Source organism: Thermobia domestica, chromosome 9 (genome assembly GCF_964235325.1).
Source record: "Thermobia domestica chromosome 9, izTheDome1.hap1.1, whole genome shotgun sequence".
Taxonomy (NCBI): Eukaryota; Metazoa; Arthropoda; class Insecta; order Zygentoma; family Lepismatidae; genus Thermobia; species Thermobia domestica.
Window position 1 is genome coordinate 88,461,140 of NC_137462.1, and position 26,293 is coordinate 88,487,432.

General features: G+C 34.9%; 1 protein-coding gene across 5 annotated transcripts in view; it reads left to right on the top strand.

The window, feature by feature from the left end:
• Positions 1-26,293, top strand: part of Iml1 (GATOR complex protein Iml1) — a 172,219-nt gene that overhangs the window by 107,703 nt on the left and 38,223 nt on the right. For 4 of the 5 annotated variants that reach the window (XM_081771495.1, XM_081771497.1, XM_081771499.1 and 1 more), the window contains 5 exons: positions 445-659; positions 3,067-3,241; positions 5,195-5,398; positions 9,522-9,595; positions 20,063-20,215. In XM_081771495.1, coding sequence (XP_081627621.1) covers positions 445-659; positions 3,067-3,241; positions 5,195-5,398; positions 9,522-9,595; positions 20,063-20,215 — 821 coding nt within the window. Of the gene's footprint in view, positions 1-444; positions 660-3,066; positions 3,242-5,194; positions 5,399-9,521; positions 9,596-18,077; positions 18,122-20,062; positions 20,216-26,293 lie in introns of all 5 variants that reach the window. The other variant, XM_081771498.1, reaches the window with a different exon arrangement.

The window sequence follows — 26,293 nt, forward strand, 5'->3', positions numbered from 1 at the left end:
AGTCTAGTGGCAAATATCTTCTCACGTTGTCGGTCACAATATTTTGTTGCTCCTTCTCCCTGCTTGCACCACAGTTAAATTCACGATTTTTTTCTTTTAACTTTATTAAACATTGTGATTCATTTCTAAAGAATTCCAAGATAAGGAAAATCCAGGAAAACTTCAGGCTGTGTGATTAACTTGGACAGTAATCGAACACATTAAAAGTATATTAAGATTAGATAGATATTCGAGGTCCTAGATCTCGTTACTTTCGAATTTCTTTAAAACTCGTTTACTACTTTCATAGATATAAAATATTTGTATAAATACTGCAAAGCATCAGTATTATGTTAATTATGAATAACTCTTAAATGATATTTATGTGTTGGCCTTTGGATGTATTTGAGCAATTCTTTTGTCATAAGTTGCAGTCAGAACAAATTTTGCTTGTTTTAATTGCAGGGATTTCAGTGGATTGTATTGTCACAACCAAAAAAGCAAGAATCACAAGCATCGGACACATCAACGATGCAGTCTCAGGGAGGAGTAAGTGCATTAGTGAGATCAAGGCCTAAGGATACAGAGCCTAATGAACAATATTTACTTAGCATTGGAAGAATTTTTCACAGAATCACGCTAAATGGCTCAGCAATCACAGTTACCAGATATAGACCAAGGTATGTAGTTTCCATGATGACTCAAACCATTACTTTTTTCTTTTTTAAACTTTTATTTATATGCAGTACTTTAAGAATATAGAGTTCATGACTGCGTGAAATATAGAACATAAATAGAAATTGAGAGAGTATGTGTCAGCCACTTTATAAAATTTAAGGCATGATATATATATATGAGCAAACGCAAAAACACGTACGTCATTATTGTGAGGGGCTTGAATTTTGAGCTATAAAAGGTTCATCCCAGACACCCCCATATAGGGGTATGTGGGGTCAACCTAAAAGTTTCAAATGGCAAAGGGGGTCGTATAATATATCGTTGGAAAGGTCTCAACAAGAGAAAAAATTTAGAGTTTTGAGTTCAGAGAAGTGGTAATCACTACAAGATGAACTTGGTTTGAGATATGTAGGACTGCGTAGTGTCACTGATTGAAAACTAAACAACTCGCATATACAGTCCCAAATTACCTTAAAATTAGTTACATTGACGTGAATCAACCTTTTCATAAACATTTAAATTACATAATAAAGCAAATATTGTAGCAATACGTAAGCAAATACTACTTACTTTAGTGTAGAAGATGTTTGAAATGAGCTTCATTCACTTCTTGACAGTAAAATAGACGGTTACGAAATTTCATTCGTACTTGCCTAAATGTTTCCTCGGAAATGTCATTACAGGATGCTGTTATTTGATATTTCAGGTCCTCGATAGCAGTGAGACGTGTTTTGTAAACAATAGATTTTACATGCCCCTATAGGTTTGTAAAATTTGATAACCAGTATCAGAATATTTGATAAAAAATATCAGAATATTAAATAAAATTAACAATAAGAAATTTAAGAATATACAAATATATAGAAGAAAATTACAAAAACAAAGAAAACCCAAATATATAATAGAGAAATGGGAGAATGAGAAACAAAGCAAATATAAGCAGAAACTCGACGTGTGAAAATGTAAAACACTATAGTGCATTGTTTTCCCCCATAGTGTATCTTTGATTGTTTTAGATAAAAAGCTAAATAAGTTCCTATTGAAGTATCAGCAGTGAAGTTAAGTTTGATATATGCTATGTAATTTAGTTGTATGATATCGCATCATTAAGTTGTAATCAAGAAGCTTCAAGAAACAGGAACAATTATTGATAAAAATTGATAACAGATGAAATCAATTAACTAGGTTTCTTTTCTATTATTCTCCTTTAATGTGGTTATGGAATTCTCTTCGTACAATTATGTACAATAATGAAGTTGAATATTTGGATAGAGATACACGGATAATAATACTGAAGGTTGGTAAGTGACTGCACTGGAGCTAGCTCTAATACATCTGAAAGCAGTATTTTTATGACAATGAAGATATTATATAACTTCGTTTTTTTTAACACAGGTGCTAATGGGATTTTCGTATAAAATTCGTGTCTTCTACTCGCTGTCTCATTAAAAGACAGTTTATTCTTCTGTTTCTGTCATTAATGCTGCTAGGATCATATACCAGGTGTATCAAAAGTCCGGAGTTATAGATCAACTCCGTTATAAGTGAAGATACGAGAAAATAGAAAGAGAGAAAATTTGTTGGAAATGGGTAGTTTTCAGTTTAAAATGGTGGATTTCCCCCAATTGTACCAGCAGTTTGGACACCAGACTGATAAAGCGCACTGTGTTAAATGAGAAACCAATGTTTCCAATTCAGCAGACTGTTCGAACGGAACGTAAGGACATGCAAAAATGGCACAGGGAACATCCACATTGTTATGTGAGGGGAACCTTGAACGCCTCAAATTCTTTTCTCAACAACGCTCTATTATTGGTATGATGAGATCTCAAGAGAACAGCTTACTGAACTGGCAGTCGTGCTGTTTCATTTAACATAGGGTACTTTACCATTGTGAAGCCGTAACAGCTAATGTGAGTGCAAAAATTCCAACATTTTAAATTAAAAACTATCTATTTCCAACAACTTTCCTCTTTTTCTATTTTTTCGTATCTTTACTCATAACGGAGTTGGCCAATGGCCCCAATTTTATATATATATATATATATATATATATATATATACAACCAGTACTAGTGTCATACTTTCATAGGAATGATTAATAATACTATTTCGGGAAACGGAAGTATCCAAACTATGACAGTTGTATTAACGAAGTTATTATACTAAGTTCAACTTACGGAGACGTTATATTATTAAGTTTTGTATGTCTGCATAATTATTTTTAGATCACTATAATAAGTTTAGCTCTTAATCTTCGGGAGACAGTTCCGGAAAAGGGAAAATCCTTTTATTGAAATGTTTCTGATTTCTTAATTGAAATTGTTAAGTCATTCACATGTGCTAAAGTATATTTATGCAATAACTTGTAAATTTATACTATTTTGAGAAAATGTTTTCTATTTTTAGACATCCATATCCACCATTCAACATTCACTACAGGTACAAATTTCAAGCACCCGATCATGACACATATGAAGTTTCTTGGGTGTCCTTCACTACAGAAAAACTTGAAAACTATAATTGGAACTATTTAGATCATTACATATGTACAAGAGGTGATAGTGATTTCGCTCTAGTTTCGGTGAGTAGTGTGATTTTGTTAAATTATTTTGAGGAGTAACTATCTCATTTTTACTCTGTTGTATGTCAACATAATACAATGCGAATACCTCCATACATTAAAAACTAAGAAACTTCAATAAAATGAGATTACAATAAGGATGTTGTATACATAATACACTAAATTCCGTAAACTTCTGGCAGGACCAGGGCCTACCAGCCGACTTGTAGCATGTATGTCTTTGGGGTGATGTGTAGTCAGGACATTAGCTTCTCTGGTAGTTAATGTTGACTTTCTAGACCAGAATTCGCTACTTCTAGCTTTCAAGTAACTCCCCAATTGTACTCACAACCCTGGGAAGACGCCGCAAGGTCAACACCATTTAGTGAGTACGGACAGTCACTCATCTTCCTTCGGACCGAACCTGCTTAGCTTCCCTGATCTCACGAGTAGCGGTGTTCCAGTGTGGCTATCGCGTTGATTTATATGTCACAATATAAACAACTCTTACGGTCTCATTATTAAAGCGGCCACTATCGGTCTGCGTACTTACATATTCAGACTTTGTATGCTGGATGTGTAACACTACGGGTACTACCCGACGTAGTGGTTTGAATTTTACTTACGATACATCCTGTCAAGTTTTACATAGGAACGTAAACAAACCGGCCACAATTAATTTGGGTATACAGTCTTTCGTGTACCATTATCAACTTGAGTCCTCCAGTATATTCAACTGGATTACTATATTTTAATGTAAACCAGTTGAAGAATAATCTTTTCATATTGTGTTGCAGGAAATAGTTTTTAATCCCTAGTGTAAATATCTTCAAATCGTTTATTGCATATATAAATAATTCCAATACGTGCTATCCCTGCTAAAACCTTTTTTCACCTGTGTCTTGATAATATTGGCATCTGTAAGCAAAAATCGATATTTAACATGATTTTTGTAAAATGTGCAATAAGTGCAGAAGAGCAAATGAGTGAGTATCTTTTGAGTGAGTTGATTGCTTTACTGAAATCTATGTCTTTCTTATTTTTTGTTTACAATTCTACCTGACGAAGTTACATTCTGAGCAGATGTGTGTATGGAAATGCAAATGATGAACATAAACCTAAAATATTAATATTGGAATAATAATATAAAATTGTATATATTTCTTTGATAGAACATGATTATTGAAATTTCATTTACTGTCTGGTAATGTAAAGCTTTTTCTCCCTGCTCCCCGCGCTCTGTTTTCAGTGGTGTTCGAAATTACATTTAAATAAGTCGTAATAGTAGTGGTGTCATTGGTACTTTTGACCTCGGGTAACCTCTAATTTTGACGGGATATACACCTTTGTATTCCTCGTAGTCCATCTTGTGTACCTTTCAGAAATTTTGCAGTGTATTTAGCACTCCTAGCTCACTTGTTCCCCTCCCAAATATTTTGCCTGACCTCCTTCAGATTTGATTTTACCCGTTCCCTTTTATGATTTGTATTGGATCATTATTTTGACAATATTAAACTTCATTTCATTTTACCTGTTCCATTTTATAACTTGTATTTTTTGGCAATAAATTTGTAAGTCTTGATAGTGACTTACTCCATTTAAATGTTAATACTCTTTCCTCTTATTTTTGCAATAGGTGTTCACCCTGTGGTCTATAAAGTATTTTGACACCAAAGATGTTGGTTGGGTGAATTAGTAAAAATAGAAGTTTTCTTAAACAGTAATTGACTACGTAGAAATTTAGCTTTAAAGAAGAGGTGTATTGGACAAGTGAAACTTATTGGAAAAGATTAGATGCACGGCCAGCCGAAATTTTCTTGCCTCTGAAATATTTCCAAATAATGATTCAGAAGGTTAAGTGAACCTCCGCTCTCTAATCTATATATTGCCTTCTCTTAACATTTGCTTCTGCTTTAAAGCCTGAAAACATAGAGTGCAAAAACACATAAATTTTCTGTTTTCGTTTTATTTCAGTCATTAAAATATTGGAGGTTTCGTATGTACTTTCTACCTCTAAATCATCAAGGAACGAGGAAAATTTTAGAAGGTTCTAGGTATTGTGATCTGTATACTCCACTTTCAACGGAGGAAAAGTGTTTGTTAGTGGAAGGATTTTTAAAATTTATAGAAACTTGGGTTAACAGAATTAGAAGACCATCAAATCAAAAGAAACCCCGTGTAAGTATTGCTAGTTTCCTTTATAGTTGTAAATAAATTAATTGTATAAGTTTTTACCTCGAAGGTCTCATATAACATACTATTTTGAAAATAGCTTATATTTTTAGCTTTACACAATGTAAAACAGTTTAAATCCCAATGAAAGTAACATTGTATTTGTTCAAAGCATAATTATTGTTAGTGAACAATTCTGTACGAATATATTTGTAAGCAAGGGCATTCCGAAGGATCATAAGAAAAGGGGGTTGTATTGGGTTAATGTGCCAATTGGATAAATACGATGTGCCGAATAACGAGATGCAATATTGGAAGTTCGTCTTACAATCTCGATTTTTATTCCCAGTTCAGCCTTTCTGAAATATTCTCTGCTTGCCAGTGATTACGTCAATATTCTTGTATCTTATTCGTTTAATAATACACAGTTTTAGATTGTAGAATGCGTTTTAAATTTTTATTAGATAGATTTATGTACATATACAAGGGAAGAAAATATTTTAAGTATACTAATATAAAGAGATCTTAGAAAATATTTTAAGTATACTAATATAAAGAGACCTTTATAAAAAGTGCATATCAAAATTCATATTTCTTATTGGATAAAGAGCTTAGGAAAAAAGTATTGTAAATTTAAAGTTTGTATCTAAGCTTCACACCATTATTCTTGTGGCTTGTAATTAATTTCTACGAGATATTGCTAATGTAAAAATATTAATACATACATCAAGATGGGGTAAAACTTCAAGAATGACAACTCTATTTTCAATTTATCATAAACTTTCGTAAAATACCCTCCTCTTTCAGAAGACTCTGCATTTACTGACGACAAAAATGAACATTCTGAGTCTTATATTTGAATACCTCGAGTAAAAACAAAAATTGTTACTCAGTTTTCACGCGTATTAAAGTTAGAACAAAAAGACAATAATAACAAGGTGTCTTTTGTGTGTGGAATTATGTGTACTTCTAATTCGTAACTCATATATTTTGTAAGTTAATAATAACAACAATAACATACTTGTAGTCACAAAAATGAACTTCGCATTATACAGTTGTACGAAAGAAGTGTTCTTAGTTAAATACACATTAATTCAAACTCTTGATCCAAACAAGGATTTATATACTGTACGAAATTTTATATCTTATATTTAAGTCTGGTAATCACTATAAATTGGTGCTGAAACTAACTGGGCACGCGTTGTTTAAGGAGTCTCCATCTGTAAACAGCAGTCTAATTTAAAATATCAAGACTGCTTACAATATCCTTCTCGGTACACAGCATCATAAGAGAATCTAGTCGATTGTCCGTCATTGTCATTATATGTAATTTTTAATTTGGATTTAATTTGCTGACTAGATGCAATGTCACCAGGGTTGTTAGAATAAGGCGACAAATACTATTTGCCAATGGTAATACCTGTCTCATATTTTGAGATCTACTCATTTGATATAAAGGAACTTCTTCTGCAACACAATACAGTTAATACTAATATTTTCTTTCTTCATTTGTGCACTGAAAATTGAGAAAAGAAGTTTGACTATTTCTATGCACTTCTTCAGATTTTCCTTGGATAGGGTAAGTAACGTATAACACTGCTATAAACTCCTTTGAATAAAAAGACTCCAGCGTATAAATTTGCGACTCAGTATTGTCATCCAGAAATTTAGGCGCAACACGACGACAACGATGACGAATTGTCATGTTGTTTTCAGTACCTTTATATTACGATAAAGATATTCTACGGCACAAATTAATAAGTGTTTATTCTTTGATTAATACTAACTTGATTCTAATTAAATGTAAAACCACAGTGTTCGTTTGTATTTTATTTTCGAAAGTTTCAGTGTAGAGTTCCTCAGAAACTCGAAATTAATTTTTAAATAGTGAGGATTTTTAAGAAGAAAATGGTCATTTTCTGAATTGACTTTTAAAATAACGATTCCTCACCCTACTTTTCAGTGCTATGCTAGAGATATATCGTACATATTTGACGAATGCAAACAAAAGTTTGTGATTCGTGTTTAACTATCGAGTATAGTTTATTTTATTGTCTTCTGTTTTAGTATTACAGAAGTAATCTTAAATGGTCTTGATAAATCCCGACAAATATGTGAATTTGCCGAACTGTTTCACAGTGTATAAACGTTTAATAAAATATAATATGTATTTGCTGAATTTCAATAAATTTGACGAATAACACTTCTGTACAGCTGCACCAAAACGGTAACTTTAATTATTTATTATTATTATTAAAATCAGCTTGATTCTGATTAAACGTAATGATTAGTTGCATCACAGTTACCAAAGTTTCAATATGAAATCATCAGAAGTTTGAATTTGCTGAATGAATTTTGAGTGGGGACTGGTTACTCCCACACTCCTTTAGGTTCGCCCCTATTTCGAAGCACATCTTCAAAAAGTAATAAATCACATAAGGTCATACAATAAGATTTTTAAATAATTATTTATTTATGGTAATGTGTGTGTGAAATACGTTGACATGACAAAGACTTCCTGTTTAAATCATATATTCTTGTATATGAATCATATATTTTATTGTGAACAATGCTTATAGTTTTAATGTTTTCAACCTAATGTTACGAGTATTGGATATGTTAGTCTAGATTAAAATATGTACATATTTTCTAATTTATATAATGTTAAATCATTGCAGTGGATTGTGAGAATTAATGAATGTAGTACACAATAATGAACGTAGATAGTATTCAGCAAATAGAAACTACTAGTATAGACAAAAGTCTGAAAGAACTTTACGTGCAGATATCAATGATAATGTGCAGTTGTAATATACATAATAATGTGTTAAAAAACATAGTGTAGACTAAATCTTCCATCTGTATTTTACTCTTGCGCATAAAACTAAGTCAATTTAAACGTGGTTCGGGAACAGGTGCCTCAAAACGTGTATACATATATATAAGACGAATGGTTGGCTTGTAACACTGGTCGCGATTAACTTTGATTATGCTCTATGGCAGCGTTTCCCAATCTTTTTCAACTTGCGGCATACTATAGGTGTAACTTGAATTCTTGCGGCACACCCATATTATATATATATATATATATATATTATTTGAAATATAAAATACCGTGGTATTTTTATGTGATCACTGATCTCCTTACAGAGAGGAAAGCTCGTTCACTGATTTTCCCCCGTGGTAAATCATTATGCTTATTTTTCATTCTAATTTTAAAATACAAAACAACTGCAATGAAATATCGGACTCGGGTTTTTAAAAATCCACTTTCTCTTTCGAAAACTGTATCTAACCTTTAACTAAAAGGAAAGGTCACTAAATAACGAACAAATAAACAAATCTCCTATACTTTTAAAACACAAATGTAGGTAATTTGTATGCATATTTGCTTTGTTGAATTTATTGAATGATATGTTAAAATTTGAAGTTACGAAATAGTCTGCAACAATAAAGAAGCAATAATGGTGATAACGTCATAACAATGATAACAAATACCTTTTTCAATATTAAAAATGTACAGAAAAGTAACACAGTATGAAACTTAAAATTGTAGATTTATAGTAGAGGTTCATAGTTATGTGAAATACAAATATACATTTTCCCCTATGTCTTGCAATTTGATTTCTATAGAATTAATAATTTGTTTCGATTTCCTCGCGGCACACCAGTGTGCCGCGGCACACCGGTTGGGAAACGCTGCTCTATGGTCTAAATCGAAGACTATAAGCCAAATCTTAACATTGCTCCTCGATGCACGCTGACTCCAAAGTAAGAAGTGGCCACAGCGCTTACCAGCTTGTGCCACTGCACAAGGTGCCCTGTATGAAGTATGCTGATCTTAATATATGTGTTAATGCTTTGTGCATTATCTTTCCTTCCGTTGCGTCAGAGTCCCGTGATAATTTGTATCAGGACTTTTGTCTCTATTAGTCTTGTCTGTCTTGTTTAATTAGTACCTATTCTTAGAATGTACGAAGTAAATCCGACTTGGTTTCTGTAATATACATTCGATACAAGTTGTTACTTAATACTATAGCTATTGCGAATCGTAACAAAATGGTGTGAAATAGTTTTGTTAGAAGTGCAAAGTATGTTAACCTTTGATTTAGCAGCTCTTTTATTTCAGAGAAGCATTGCTGGAAATTCACCGTTCAGAGAGCGACTTGGCAGTAATCGAATGAGTGACAAACCTCGATCGAGGTTGGTTGTACCATGTTTATATTATGTTTAATGGCTTCTTGTTTCACAGCAAAGCAAATTAACCACTGAGCATGTCATAGGTGGCGGCATGACACAACTTGTTACTTTCAGGATACGATGGCTAAGCATTCTTCAGATTTATTCTTCTGCTTGTAAATATTACAATACGTCAAATAAATCGACAGTGCTTTTACACACACATACAGGGCCAGCAACTAAGCCTGATGGTTTATAAGAAAAAAATAGAAACGATCCTTTTGTGTAACAAACTGAGTTTTAGTTGCACTACATCTCAAAGCATTTCAGAAGAGTACAAATTTGAAAATTATGCCTGTAAAGTCTCCGTCATCGTTGTGATCATATTCCTACAAACGTTCTCAAAAATTTGTCCATTCTAAGAAAACGTGTGCAGCAATGATCCATTTTATTCTTCAACATGTATTAGGGAGGCGCGGTGGCTCAGTGGTAGAGCGTTCACCTACGGTGCTTGGGGTTCCTGGTTCGATCCCAGCTTGTGCCGTGTGGACTTTGTGGGGGACAAACACCGTGCTCATGGGTTTTCTTGGGGTTCTCCCGTTTCCTCCCACTCTTCATTCCACCATTTCCTTCATTACTAATCATCACCGTCTCCTTTAGCCTAACTGGCATAACCGTGGGACGTAAAACCGAAAAATGTCATGTCTTCAACATGTAGATATCCCTTGGTATTTATGTACAATTTTCTTTTGCTTCACAGAAAAAAAAAGAAAGACACACAGTCTGATCGGATGAGGCGTAGCCAATCAGGGGAGTTCTGCATAACTATGTTCTGCAGGTGGCAGATTCTGAAATTATTCTAAGGATGTTGTTTGTTGTTGTCTGGAATAAACTATTTCAAACCATTTTCGCCGAAATTTGAAATTACACCAGCAGATTCTGACTCTTTGATTCACTGTTGTTTTGTTTTTCTTCCCTTACACATACACACAAATATTAGGTTGGTGCAAATGAAATGTCCGTTCAGATGCGTCATTTCCGGAGTTAAACATATGAAAACTAATACTTGGTTATCGAAATACTCGTCGTCTGCAACCACACACTTTTAGCAGCACTCAGCCAACAATTGGATTCCTTGGCGAAAGAAGTCTAGTCTGTAATGCGAGGAAGTCGTTACCGCATGTTGCACCGCCCGATCACAGGGAAGGTCTTCCTTCCCAAAAAGGGATCGAGATACAGGAAGATGTGGTAGTGAGTGTGAGAGATACCAGGAGAATACGGTGAATAAGAAAGGATTTCAAACTGTAACTCACCGTCCTTTGTGTGACAGGATTTTTGCCCTTCATGAGTACATCATATCTGTTGTTCATTGATGGATGTTTACGGACAGGTTAGGGCTGCATTTCTTGGAATTCAGAACTCCGCAGTGATGTTTCGCCTCGACGGAGAAAGACATGATGGATCACCCCACCAAAACAGTACCAATATCTTTTGCAGGTAAAGGAGTCGTTTGGGACATTGTTCTGAATATTGGTCACCATCCAACTCCTGTCCTAACCATTTATGTAAGAGATCCATATTTCATCGGAAGTGACAATCCGATACAGGAAACCTTTCAAGTTATTTTTCCACTCAAAGAACTGCCACCTCCACACGGTGATTCTTATTGGGAGATATCACGGGGCAACTCATATGGCACCCATGAGTCTAACTTTTACATCTTACCGATTTCACGGAGCCGCCAAACGCAGTGATATGTGATGCCAAACTTGTCTGTAATGACACGAACAGTTTTTTGAGGGTCTGCTTTTCACGGTGTTCTCTAGGAGCTTATCCCAGCATAATGTGAGTCGGTGACAAAGGGGCTTATTTTGCAATGCTGTGTCACCTAAATTTGACTCATCAATGGCGAATGGTGTGTTTATTCGCCATTCCTGGCTCACATTATTTTTTGTGACTTGCTATGCAAAATGTCTCACTTTGAATTCCTTAACAAAAATCATTCGCAGTTGTCTGTTCTCCATAGTGTTCAACAACGCACTGCTTCCCAACTGTCTAGTATCCCAGCCTGTTTGCTGGGCGTGTACTGAGTTCGTGACATTAGATACGTGATTCATCCTTGTGTTATATTGCTGGTGTGAGTTTCCCACCAGACGTCGTTTCATTGGCACCAATCTAATATACCTTTGTTGCTAGTAGCGTATCATGCAATTTACAAATATACTCGTTTGCCTGATAGTGGTGGTTTTATATATTTATATTTCCAGCTAGAAGAAATTTTTGTCTGACGTTAGGAGATTACTTATCATACTGTAATGTGTGTAGTGAGGTTCAACATAGACACAAAATTGTTGCCGATATCTTGTCGGTTTCATTCCTCATAATTTACCGTTTTGTGTGGAGAAAGTTCAGATTCTTCTGCAATATTCAATGACATATTGGTTAATCAGATTATGCCTATTCTGTGAGAGCTACAGAAAACAAAGCATCGAACTCATTCAATGTTCTTGATAGTCGTAAAAGAACTATACAATCCTCACCTGAGTTTGTTTCAAATCTGAAGTTAAAGTTCTCTAACACGGTAAAAATTAAACTCTACTGGAAACACTACAATGGATTACGATTGATGTTGGAATGTAGCTGGAAAATTCTTCTTTGCCTTGACAACTTTTTGCTTAATTTGTGAATTTCGTTTTACGCTCTTTTACAATACGGAGATTCTGAATGACGTGACCTATTGGAATCAGAGTCAGTCCTTCCATTAGAGGTTGTATGATACTTCCAACAGGTTTAGAACTTGCAAAGAATCTCACTAAAAGCAAGCGTACTAACAAGAGACTACGGAAGAATCAAACTACTTTTTGTTGTTTGAAGTATGCTCCCGTCACGAAGAAACATCGTTGTTAAGCTCCTTATTTATTATTCACTGAAGTGCAGAGCTGAACAACACGCGTGTGGCGTAACATCATATCTACTTCCGCTTAGTATTGCATATTTTCTGGTAAGTTTGTCAGAATTATTAGCCAGATTAAAGGTGAGCATCCTCGAATAGTTTTTGGAAAGCACTATCATTATAACAAAACCTTTTAATACGAATTCGTGTGAATGCTACGAGATGCAGTACAACCTAGTTTTGAATACAGTTAGTCACATAAAATGACATACTATATTCGTATTTACAAACCATCGTTTAGTTGCGGAACCTTCTTTTATACTATATATAATCGCTTCGGTGATGGTCATGTTTACATCTTTTCTGTTCACATTTTTTAAATGTCTTGAATAATTACGATGAAGATATATGTATTTATCAGACCTTCTTCTTAGTCACATGTTAATATTGTATGTATTTTGTCTCACTTTGTTGAAAAATTATAACTTTATTTATGAATAAAATTACCAGCTTTGTATAGTACACTAATAAAAAGCAACTCCAAACCAAGGAAACTCATACAATATTGCACATTACTTTCCACAGTAATCTCACGTTTTTTCTTGTTATGCTTATAAGAACGACTAACCGATATTTTAATATGTCCTTGATTTGTTTCAGTTCAGTACTACACTTTATCGGGTTTCATGTAACTTAAGCAAAATACTATGTTCGGCCAAGTGGGTAAAACGTGTGCTTTTCTATGTTCAAGATCTTGAATTCGATCCGCAGTGGTAATATGTTGGGTAGATTTGTTCGGAATCTTTTGCGTAGGAGATCTGCCCTAGTAATGTACCGGTAGAAATTGAAAAGTGAATGTTAATATTTAAAAAAAAAAAATAAATAAACTTCCCTGAGTAAATTTGGGGAGGATTTTTTTTTTTTTTTTTTTTTTTTAATTTCCAAATTTGCTCAGTTTTCTTTTTTAAGCATAAATTCTTAAATTCATCTTATATTATTAAACATCGTTTTAATAATATAATTTCGCCAGGTAGTAAAAGTGAAAAGAGCTTAAGAACAAATCGACAAGATTAACTCTAGAATTTATTTTTCTCATCTCGTTATCTCTTCATCTTTAAATGGTTTTTCCTTAAGATAATATTCAATGTTACCTTGAATGTCTTGTGTTTTTCACAGGAATACATGCATATTTGTTTCTCTAGCAGCTGGCCAAACTTCATCTTCATAAAGAGAACCCTACAACAAAGAAATTTACGTCGGATTAAAAAAATATTAATTTCTTTATCATTAATAATTGATATTTGCTTCTCAAGGTTTTTTTTTTTTTTTTTTTTTTTTAAACTCCTTGTGAACCTCGTGTATGTCAAAATGTGAACTTTACTATGTAAGTAACTAAAACTGTTATACACCTGTATTTTACTTACAGCTAACTATATCGTGATCGAGTCACAATATAAGATGATTGATACTCACCATCCTTGCTGAAGCGCCTTCCCGCTGGTCTAGTGGCTAGCGGATATGCCTTTGGTACACATGATCCCCGTTCCATTCCCGGTGGAAGAGCATTAAAATTTGAACTCATTACGGTAATCCGAATTCCATCTTAAACTGTAGACCCACGTTTCATAAAACCTTGGTGCTGGAGAGTGACGCTAAACAAACAGACCATTTTTATTGAGACTGTTGTTTTGAGTCAACAAGCAGTATACTGAATTTATCATTTTTCCGTTATGTTTTCATTAAACTAATTTAGAATCTTAAGTGTATATTTCGAGAACATCTCTTATATTCATTTCGGCAGTAAGGACCCGGTTCTTTAAAATACATTAGAGAAGTTGTAGTCATCACCATAAATAGTCTGTTATCATTAGTAAATCATTTTCCGAAGTCCATACTTCAGCTTCATGTTATCTGCTTCCATACTTTATTGGGACCACAGTGGCTCAGTGGTAGAGCGTTCACCTCTGGTACGTGAAGACCGTGGTTCGAACCCAGTTCGCGCCAAGTGGGGTTTGTGGTGGACAAACACCATGTGCGTGAATTGTCTATGAGTTCTGTTTCCTCTCACTTTCTTCATTTCACCATTTCATTCTTTTCTCATCACCATTGTCTCCTTTAGCCTACCCAGCTTAACCATTGGAACGTAAAACTAAAAGATTTACTTTAATTTTTCCTTTTCCTTTAGCCATACCTTTTGTCATATCTGTCAGGTACAGTTTGCTCTCAAACAATGTCCAGACAGTTTCTTTTCCTCTCTTTGATTACATCCAATGTTTTTCTTTTCTTTTCTACTATTTCTTCTTTGATTAGTTTCCGACCGACTCAGCTAATTTTTCTACATTCTCTACACTCATATTTCGGAAAACAATCGTTTTTTCATAGTTTTTGCGTAGTGTCCATCTTTCTGTCCTGTAAAGTCCAATACATCACATTTAAGTTTTTTTTTTTTTTTTCTCCAACTTTAAACTAACAAAATATAATTTTCTTAATGTCTTCGTAGCTGTTGTTAACTCCATTTCAATTCTGATAGAAGACTCCTGTCAAACTTCCTGTCCAAGTACACTACCCTTCATTATTCCTCTGTTCCAACTCTTACTTTTGTTGTTTCATATACAATTTTCGTACTGATCTTTGATTCTTCCATTACAACCACGGCTTTAGAACTACAACCATTACTTTCCCGTTCACTCTGTCAAAAAACATTTCTAGATTAATGAATACTACATATATTTTCTTTCCTTTCTCTACAAATGTTCCACCAGTTAAGCCTGTCACAGACGGGCATGAAGTAAGGATGCGATTCACGATCTTTAACTCACGACATTACTTATCGATCGTGTGAGAAGTGACTTGTCCTTGCTCCAGGTTGAAATTTTCTGCTGCCCTTATTTGGATTCTGACTTGGAAGAAATAGAAGCAGTTTCTATTTTCTCCTGGATTTGCATACAACTACCAATCAGAAAAGAGTAGCGCCTGACGACATTCAACTTTATTCTTCGCTGTCATTTCAAAACATGGCTACCTGGACAAGCGAAATATCAATCGAATTAATAGTGTCGTACGAAAAATATTAATTTTTAAATAATGGAAAGCACGATTTATATTGCAAGAATCGAGGCCTTAGAGGAGGTATGCAGTGAAGTAAGGAGTGTGCGTCAGAGCACTGCAGGCATGAAATGTCTTTTAATGTCTTTTAAAAGTTTCAAAAAAGGTGATTTAAGTATATTGTGCAATTTGTTTATCAAACTATAATGTAATATGTTAAAAAGAAGAAACAATGAGAGTTATTCATCATCAGTGTTGTGTGTCCTTCGTGCAGTTTTAGAGAGAACAGTTCTAGGATGTTGGCACAATACAAAATGTCCGGGTGTAGTGCATAAGAGGACCCCCCGGCACGCTATAATATTACTGTATGGGTATCTTTTGTGGGTAGAGACCTGAGCGAATACCCTGAGTACCTAAAGTAGAAAATTGCTCTTCCTCATTTATTTCAGCTTTCCACGTCTGATAACTGCCCTGATACTACATATTTGGCCAAGTCATTTGATTTTCAGTTCTACAATCTGATTGATGCAAGGATCTACAAACCTTTTTTCAGCTAGTACAGACTCCCTCATGTTCATGGCTTGCTTCAGAATTTTCGGAGTTACTACTACAAATTCCAGTAGCGTATGGAAGTCTGAATAGTCCATTCTGTAGATTTTTTTTGTAAGAACGAGGATCTTCTAGAAGTAGTGCATTATCCACCATTGAAAATACGGTGCTTCCCTGTGCGTATTGCGGTGAAGAATCCACTCCCTCATCCAGCAGCTCCTCATTTTTCTCTTTTGTGGTGGTGTGGCTTTTGTGCCAACAACAGAGTAGATATCACTGCTATGGCTATTTCATCCACTTCGGATGAACTCATATTGCGAAATAGAAAAACAATAATATTTACGATTACGACAGCTGATTGCCCTCTACGTAACACATTCTTCAAATGTTTTTCGTCTGCTTAATACAACATCCACGAGAGGCTCTACTGGTAAAACCTACCTAGTTTTAAGGAACGTCTGAGACCCTTACATCATCTCAGGATAAAAGAAATTGTATGGAAGTTTGAGTCAAACAGCACTGTCAAGTTGTTAGCTGGGTTAAGGTCTTAGTTCAGATCCATGTGAGACGGGCTTTACTCTTAATAAACCAATATAGCATCTCCTATTACGCCTTTCCTCCTCATTATATTGGAGCTTATCAATTTCTCCTTGCCAAATTGTTGGACTCCAATAAACTGTGGTAGTTGTCTAGCTTCTAACCACTAAACTACCAACAGAGATGGATCTGGTAACCAATAATTAAGATTGAAATAATCTTAAATTATTTTTATTTTTATGACGTATTAGCTTCACACTGCTACTATTATTGCATAATCATCCTGTATCGAGGGTTTTCTTCTGAGACCACGTCAGTAGTTGTGATCTTTTTGAAGTAACTTCACAACATTATTTAATTAACTGAATCATAAAAACCAACAACTGTTTCTAACTTAATTCAGCATTCCTTTTCTTTAGCATCTTCTCTACAGTATATGTACTTTTCTTGAAGGGAGCTCAGGTGGTTCGGATTCCACGTTAATCAGTAGGTCCCGTCTCATATAGTACCGCTGCTGAAAGGGACGGTAAACTCAGAATCAACTCAGTTCAGCTTTTCTTGAACTCTTTATTTTGCACATCGTTTCACATACATTCCTCGCTCTTTTCTTTTTTTCTTTTCTTTTCTCTCTCTCTCTCTCTGTCTCTCTCTGTATTTCTCTCTCTGCTTTCTCTCTTCCCTCGAGCTGTCTTTCACATTATTACTCTTCCATCCATTCTATCACATTTTGTACACTCTGTTCTACTACAGTCGATCATTCCGGTCATTGTACATTCTGTCATTCTTAAAGTAGCCGTGTGAGTCAATCACTGATAGGCTGTATGTTCATTATCGTGGCAAACTTCCGGTAATTTTCAAAAGTAGTTTGAACCACCTAAAAAAAGAAAGGCAATATTTCCGTAAACTAGTCTGAACAGGTCGTCAGTTCTGGTGAGTTATACGTTTTTTCGCTGTCCCTCCTTATATATATCAACATCACCATCCCGCGTATTGTTGCTTCTGCTTGTAACTTTTTATGCGAACGTTATACCATTTTTTTTAAATTGACTTGCGCGTCTCATACATCTTACATGATAGTAATGTATTTACAAATAATGCAATTTGATCTTGAGCTACAACGGAACTCTGAAAATTTTAGGATGAACTTAACATGTGTAATAGCGACTCCTAATGTTAAGCAATGTTCTTCTTTGCATATTATAACCATTTTACACTCTTGATACGAATCCTTTTCCTGTGAATGTGTGTTTGAATGTTTTGTGTTTATTATTGTTAACCGTGACTGCAAAGATCTCCAGAGCTTACATTTTTATTTACTTTATTTATACTTAATTATTGTATAAATTTCTTTTCATGTTTAATATCGTGTGTAATTTGGTGGAGGAAAACATACAGAAAACGATTCTTTGCTTCCTTATATCTTTAATGCATGAACGGTGAACAGGTCCTTTGTGGTACATCATACGTATTTATTATTCATAGGAGAAGCTTGCCCCTAATCGCATGGCTGATTGGCACGCACCAAGGTAAGTTTCAGTTTTCTCGAAAGTTTTCCGATCTTTCATGTCAATGTGTGCCTTACGAAGTGTGTTAATGTGTTTTCATGTATTAAAATAATTTCACACACTAAAAGTTAGATTCTAACTTCTCTATGTGTGTACCCAGAACAAAATAGCTTGTATATTCATTCAAATTTATTTGAAAAAGATCGACATATAGACTTGGTAGATTGATTAAAACACTAATTTTAATTCCTTTATTTAATCGTGTTTTAAGAATAGCAGAAATAATTATATATGTTATATTGTTCTCTTTAAAGAACTTTGTTTCGGCATTAATTTCATTGGTCCCTGATACATGTTTAGAACTCGCTGAATTCGTGTAATTTATTCAATATCTATGTAAAAGGAAATGGTTTTATTATTAAAGATACCATTCCAATTACTGTGTACATCTTAAGTGAAGCTTAATAAGAAGATCGCTGCACATACTTCTTCTGTTGTCCATTCATGAGCTGTAATGCGAAAAGATGCAATGAGATTTTTTACCTATAGTATTTAGTATATGTCTAATATAAGTTTCAAGCTATTTTGTATTTGGATATGAACAATATTGCAAAACAAAAGTTGTTTTAGTGTACAAATGCTTGAATGTTGAGTAATGCACAAATTATTACACGTTGCAATGCACCAGACCACTATTACTTCACTGTAGTGTGAAATGAAGGGTACAATGCAAGCGGATATTTTATTTTTTGAAATTTATTTATTTTAAGTTAATTTAATTTACTTTTATTTCAAAATTAGAATGTTAATTATCTTACACTGATTACTGAGAATTCCTTCTTACGTGTGGAAATAGTTTTGTCGGTGTCGTGCCTTTCATTACATTCACGGATTACTAATAGGAAGAACACATGACTATTGAATTCATATTTGTTTGTAATTAGAAAGTTATTTACAAGAGTAGTAGTTTCCGCAATGATATATTACCACAACTAACAATCCTAGTTGTGTTTGTGCTGCTGAAGTGTTCGTATTTGTAGGGTACTTTCTAACGTTTTCTGATGCTTTTTACAAATTGGTGTATGATAATTCTAATATATCATATAAAGTTGGCAATAATTAGAATATTCGACATTCTAATATATCATATTAAATTGATGATATTCAGAATGTTCCACTGATATTAAGCTGGATCTACATTTCCCTCCGTAATTACTGAATAACATACCAAAGAAATGACATACGAAACTATATTTCTATATGAGCCATCATTTTGATATCTGTGAGTGAATTGTTCTTTTAAAATGTAAGCATGCATTCATGTTGGAAGAAAAGTTTAATAGAAAACTGCTGATTCACAAGCTAGAGTGAGACCCAAATATTTTGATAAGATTTAATATTGTATCAGTAATTTTTTTAATACTTATAAACACGATTTTATCCCGAGAAGCTACCAAAACATAGATTGAAAAATACATGAAAGTAGCATATAAAAGGTATTATCAATTAGATTTTTATCATCAAATCACAAATGTATTTATTGAATTTAATCGATAATTGGTGTCCATCCATAGCGGCCCGTAATTATTTTATTTTATTATTTTTTTCCAGTGCAAGAAAATCGAAATGTTTAAGTAATTGTAAAATTTTAAGAGCCATTTACAGTTAGCAGTTTGATTATTACAAGAATTCGGATATTGCAATACGCGACTACAAGACAATTATTATATCGCTACAAATTGTAAGTTTGCAAGGAAATATCTCAATATCCTCATTTTTCTTTTTTAATTCAGTTAGTGCTTTTAAAATGTTGCGTCTTTGAGTCCGTGCGTTGCAGGTACGCTTTTAAATAGAGTAATTTTAAAAATATAAATTCGGAACAGATATCTTCAAAGTTACACGAAGTATCAAGAATTAATTCGCCTTCCGAAGATATTAGCTTATGTTTCTGCTACTTTTCAGGTCCGGATCGAAAGTGATGGAACGAGTGAAGATTGATGGTAGCGGAAGCGGTAGAGGATCTCCAGCAATTGAAGCAATGGCTGACAGCAAGGTTGCACCATCGTCACATGAGATTCCAACTGACAGTGGACATCAAGATGCTGCAGAAGATAGGTATAGATATTGCTTCTCTCTCATATACCCGTCAATAATATATACCCGATGACATATGTAGAATCTTGGAACAAATATATGATATATGAAATTGCATAAGTCAGACTTAATGGTGGTATTTTGAACGTTCAAACATGCCCAGAAGTGTCCTATATAAACAGATGGCCAAATTTTTAAAGTGAAAAATTGTAATTTTTAAAACCTCAGAATCTATGCAAAGAAACTTTCAAGTTCTTGCTTCTCCCCCCTCCCCTTTAGGAGCCGCATTTCGCAAAAGTCCATCTTACCTACGGCCTAATGTGGCAGAATAATATTTATGCGCCTAATATTTTCGGAGATCTGGTGATGAGCCAGTAGTTATATGTATATACACTAGGGTGTTAGAGCTACTATGGTAGTTGCTGGTGCAAGATAACAACAGTAAATATCAGACTCAAAACGAAATATGCTGGAAATATAGAAAAGTGACATAAAGATGGCAACAATGAAAAAAAAATCACTCAGAAAAGCCACCGTCACTATCCATAACTGTCTCGAGGCTGTTCCGGAATATACCACATGCGGCACGCGCGATTTCCCTAGGAAGAACTCAAACATCTGCCAAATCCTGTTGAGCAACTAAGTGGGTTAAAGGCAATGCGGTTTCTCAACTACACCCTACATGTAATAATCCAGGATACCACTCAAACGAGTAATATGTGTAGCCCCGCGTGGCGTATTCGCTACCGCTCTCGCCTTTGGTGCGAGTGGTCCCGGGTTCGATTGCCAGTGGGGACACCCGGTCGAAAATGTGTAACAGCTATTTCAGGCCAGTCATCTTGAGTAAGGTTTTTCCTGGTTTCCTTCATTCACACCAGGCAAATGCCGGGATGGTACCTAAGATGATGCCAGGATGGTACCTTCCTTCCACAATCTTTTTTCTTTTTTTTTTTTTTCCTTTCTTCCCTTTCATTGGGTAGTGTGCTCGCCCAGGGACGTCAGCCCTCATATACGTGACGGGCTAAATGGCCTTAGATGCCGACAACTCAGAAATTTAATTCTCAATTCGAAACGAATAAGTTTTCTTTCCAGGCGTTGAAATGTAATTTTGTACTTCATTCCTAACATAGAATACAATCTGTTCTGTAAAATTTATACGTATAACGGATCAGTGCGCTAAGGTTAAAGATAATCACATCTGATAACATCTTTTTTACTAAGCATGTTTACTAAAAAATATTTTAATCTAATTATCTGATTCAATGTTCTACTCTGTGCAGTGTAAACAATGTTACTTAAAGATAGATTAAAATCTGATACTTTCCATTTTAAAAATCAGAATTAATCTTGCATGACTTTAAAAACATTAAATCGAGAGTTGCATCTTGTAACTTTATCTTTGCACTTTAAAGTGAGCGTCAATCCACCATTTTTGGTGGAAAAACATTAAAATTATGTTGACGCATCTACTAAAGACAAATGTGGTTGTCTTTAACTTTCGTACTGGTCCATTATACGTACTAATTTATCAAAACATATTGAACTCTACGTTATGAATGAAGTTCAAAATTAAACTTGCATGACTGGAAAGAAAAATTAATGATTTAGGTGATATTCTTGTTACTAATAAACTCAAACCAACAAAAACATTCAGACTCTCCCGTAGAATTTCTTGTTAATCTTACTGATATTGATGTCCTAAGAAACTTTATCAGATTTTTAGATTAAACTTAAAATTCAATTATCTTTCACTTTCCGTTCCATTAAAAGAGGTAATCTGTTCTGTTGAAAAAGCTATTGATCTTACACCCGATATTAATTCCGCGCAGTCTATCAGGAATGAATGTTTGACGAATATCAGTACATTCTTATATTCACACAGAAAAATAGGCCCAAATCAAATTATGTACAAGAGTTCATTACACAATTTAGAAAATTTCTTAACAAACATGAAAGTTGGTGTTTAAAGGCTGTCAAAGGAAATCAATATGTAATTATGTCAAAACAGAGATATGCTTCCGGCATTTAAAAAATAGCTGAAAAATGGAATTTTGTTTTGACATCCGCGCAACCTATTGCCACAGGTCATTAAAAAAAAAAAAAAATGGTACAATCGATAGTTGATCCTTCTCCACTGTTGACTGACTCTGAAAAAGATAAGATAAAAACACATGCATTTTGCCTCCCCATTATTTATGAACTTCCAAAAGTGAACAAGCTCGACATTCCTCTTCGCCCGATTATATGAGGTTTCAACCATGCTTACTTACTATCCAAATGGCTATACAAAAAATTTAATGATTACAACATTGGTTTCAAATATGTTGTTAAACAGCAGTTACCATCACTTGTAAATGCTAATGCTATTTTGCTTACATCCATCGATGTTGTTCATATGTACCCGTTCATACCGTTGAAACTTATTATCAATAGCATTCGATCTCGATTATTATAAAATGGTGCATCTACCTATGAAACTCATTTTTTATTACTACTGCTTGAAGTCGGTTTAACAACCAATGTATCTCAATTTGCAAATCATTACTTTTTCCCAGAATGACGGTCTAGCCATGTGGAACACACTATCTCTGATACTGTCAAACATCCTTTTAAATCAGATAGAAACGTCGATTTTACAACAGGATACTAGACATTACCGTTATGCTAATGACGTTTTACTACTTGTGTGATGAAAATGCAGTACTCTTTCACAAATATTTGAACAGTTCAATAAGCAGCATCCTAGATTTAAGCTCACTTTTGAACATGAATCTGATAAGTGTCTTCCCTTTTTAGGTTTACTGATTACTGGATTACACAATAAATCTATAAAAAAAAAAAAAGTATATCGAAAATCCAGTGCAGGCATTGCTTACATACATTAACAGTCAGCCCATCCACCAGTATGCAAGGCCAATATTTGGAAGAACTTCTTTCGTAGGGCATTACTGATTTATTGTCGTTCAAGTGATCTCAATGAAGAAATATAGTTTTTATATCAAATAGGACCAAAGAACAATTATAAGATATGTATCTTACAAGAATAGTTTAATCAAACACGTAGATCAATGCAAGTTCCGAAAAAAGCTGTTCCCAAAGAAGCAAAAACTTAGATAAGAATTCCTTCCTTTCCACAACTATTGACAAAAATTCAATGTTTTCTTTCAAAGCATAACATATCTGCTTGTAGTATCCCCCCAAAAAGTTTAGAAAAGCATCTCATCCGCTTTAAAAGTTATCTTGTTGATCCACTAAATAAGTCAGGTATTTATCGTGCTCAGTGTGAGTGTGACTCTTCATATATAGGTCAAACCAAGCGCAATATTAACACCCGAATTAAAGAATACATTAAACAATCAAAAGAGTCGCAAGAAGAGGGTATATCGGGATTGTCACTTCACCTAAAGCAACGTACACATTATATAAAACAGGTTAATGTAATAGGTTCAAGAAAAACAAGAAAACAATGAGAGATTAAATAGTTATTCTCTATTCACAAATATAAACCGTTCTTAAATCTGGATTCTGGCAACATTGATAAAATTTGGCCACTATCTTTGATGTGTATTTTGGTTCATGCAACAGTGACGTATCATAAATACCACGCGTTTTTGAAACTCAAGTCTGTCTCTCTTCCACTGTGTTCTGCTCGTGCTTTTTTATTAATTAATTAATTTATTTATTTTTATACGTTACGTTACGTTCATTTGGTTGTATGTATTCCTGTTCCTATACCATTTTTCTCGTATCCGTTTTTATCTTTGTTACTTTACCACTGAAGATGGAACTAGCTCGCTGTTCCGATACGCCTGGAGAATATTTAGTTTTCACACGGGACGACATATTGATAAATAAGAATTTTTTGTTAATTCGATTTCTTACTTCTTCGTTTTTGAAGTTCTCATTGTCAGTATCCAATTTCTTGTTCCCTTCTTCCTCACTCCCATACGGCCTCACTTTTCAGCTCGTTATCCACTTCAGCCAGCACATGGTTATAAAAGATGTCGGTCCCGGGAAGCTATTCCAGTATCTTTCCCGAATCATAATATATTTGGTATCTCCGACTATTGAGGATTGCAATATGTCTTCCCTTGTACTGGTTAACCATTTATTCCGAATTATTAATGAATTTTGTGTGCAGAAGTTGATGAATCCCTCTCCTCTTTCATTCCTTTCCCCTAACTCATACTTGCCTACGACACTATCTTTCTCTTCTTATTCCACAATTGCATTACAGTTTCCTATTACAATTACTCATGAACCTCTTCTCTTATCCTATGATTTCTTTCTATTTTCACATAATTTTCGTTACTACGTCAGTTCTTTGCGTAATGGACCGTGCATATATCTATATCATTACTAGGTCCTCCTCCTTCCATGAAGTTTAAACATAACCCTGTCATCTTCACTTTACTTTTTCTTTCAGGCACTCACCGAGAATTACTCCAATGCTATTATAATTGCCTTTTTTATTACGTTTCTGAATTCGTGAATACTTTTCTGTCTACCTTTATAAACTGCTAAATCTTAGAGTATTTTATTTTATTTCTTCTGCAAGATTTTTGAATTTTTCTTCGTGTAACATAGTACGGCGTTCCTATCTTGTTTTCCACTCCATAGGACCCCGGACTACTCCTGGAACTAATGTTAAAGTTGTCGTACTAATCAATATAATATCCTTCGACCGTCACTATTGAAAGTCTTCTGATAGTGGACTACTGCTGACATACACTATGTGATCAAAAGTATCCGGACACCTGGCTGAAAATGACTTAAAAGTTCGTGCGCCCTCCATCGGTACTGCTGGAATTCAATATAATGGTGGCCCAACCTTAGCCTTGATGACAGCTTCCATTCTCGCAAGCATACTTTCAATCAGGTGCTAGAAGGTTTCTTGGGGAATGGCAGCCCATTCTTCACAGAGTGCTGAACTAAGGAGAAGTATCGATGTAGGTCGGTGAGGCCTGGCACGAAGTCGGCGTTCCAAAGCATCCCAAAGGTGTTCTATAGGATTCAAGTCAGGACTCTGTGCAGGTCAGTCCATTACCACTCCGCCACAGGCCGTGCAGTATGAACAGGTGCTCGATCGTGTTGAAAGATGCAATCGCCATCCCCTAATTGCTCTTCAACAGTGGGAAGCAAGAAGGTGCATAAAACATCATTGTAGGCCTGCGCTGTGAGAGTGCCACACAAAGCAACAAAGGGTGCAAGCCCCCTCCACAAAAAACACGATCACACTATAACACCACCACCTCCGAATTTTACTGTTGGCACTACACACGTTGACAAATGACGTTCACCGGGCATTCGCCATACCCAATCGGATCGCCACATTGTGTACCATGATTCGTCATTCCACACAACGTTTTTCCACTGTTCAATCGTCCAATGTTTACGCTCCTCACACCAAGCAAGGCGTCGTTTGGCATTTACCTGCTTGATATGTGGCTTATGAGTAGCTTGATATGTGGCTTATGACCATGAAATCCAAGTTTTCTTACCTCACGTCTAACTGTCATAGTACTTGGAGTGGATCCTGATGCAGTTTGGAATTCCTGTGTGATAGTTTGGATAGATGTCTGCCTATTACACTTTATGACCCTCTTCAGCTGTCGGCGGTCTCTGTCAGTCAACAGACGAGGTCGGCCTGTACGCTTTTGTGCTGTACGTGTCCCTTCACGTTTCCACTTCACTATCACATCAGACACAGTGGACCTAGGGATGTTTAGGAGTGTGGAAATCTCGCATACAGACTCCTGACACAAGTGACACCCAATCACATGACCACGTTCGAAGTCCGTGAGTTCCGCGGAGCGCCCCATTCTGCATTCTCACGATGTCTAATGACTGCTGAGGTCGCTGATAATGAGTACCTGGCAATAGTTGGCAGCACAATAAACCTAATAAGAAAAACGTATGTTTTGGGGGTGTCCGGATACTTTTGATCACATAGTGTAGGTTTAAATTTCAATGTAGTTCAACTCTCCTCACCCGACATTTACGTATCCTCGTAAAGATAATACCTACTGGGGAGGTATCATATAAACAATCATTACTTCAGTGTTCCTGGGTTTTTGGCTTTAGCTTCTTCGAAATTGA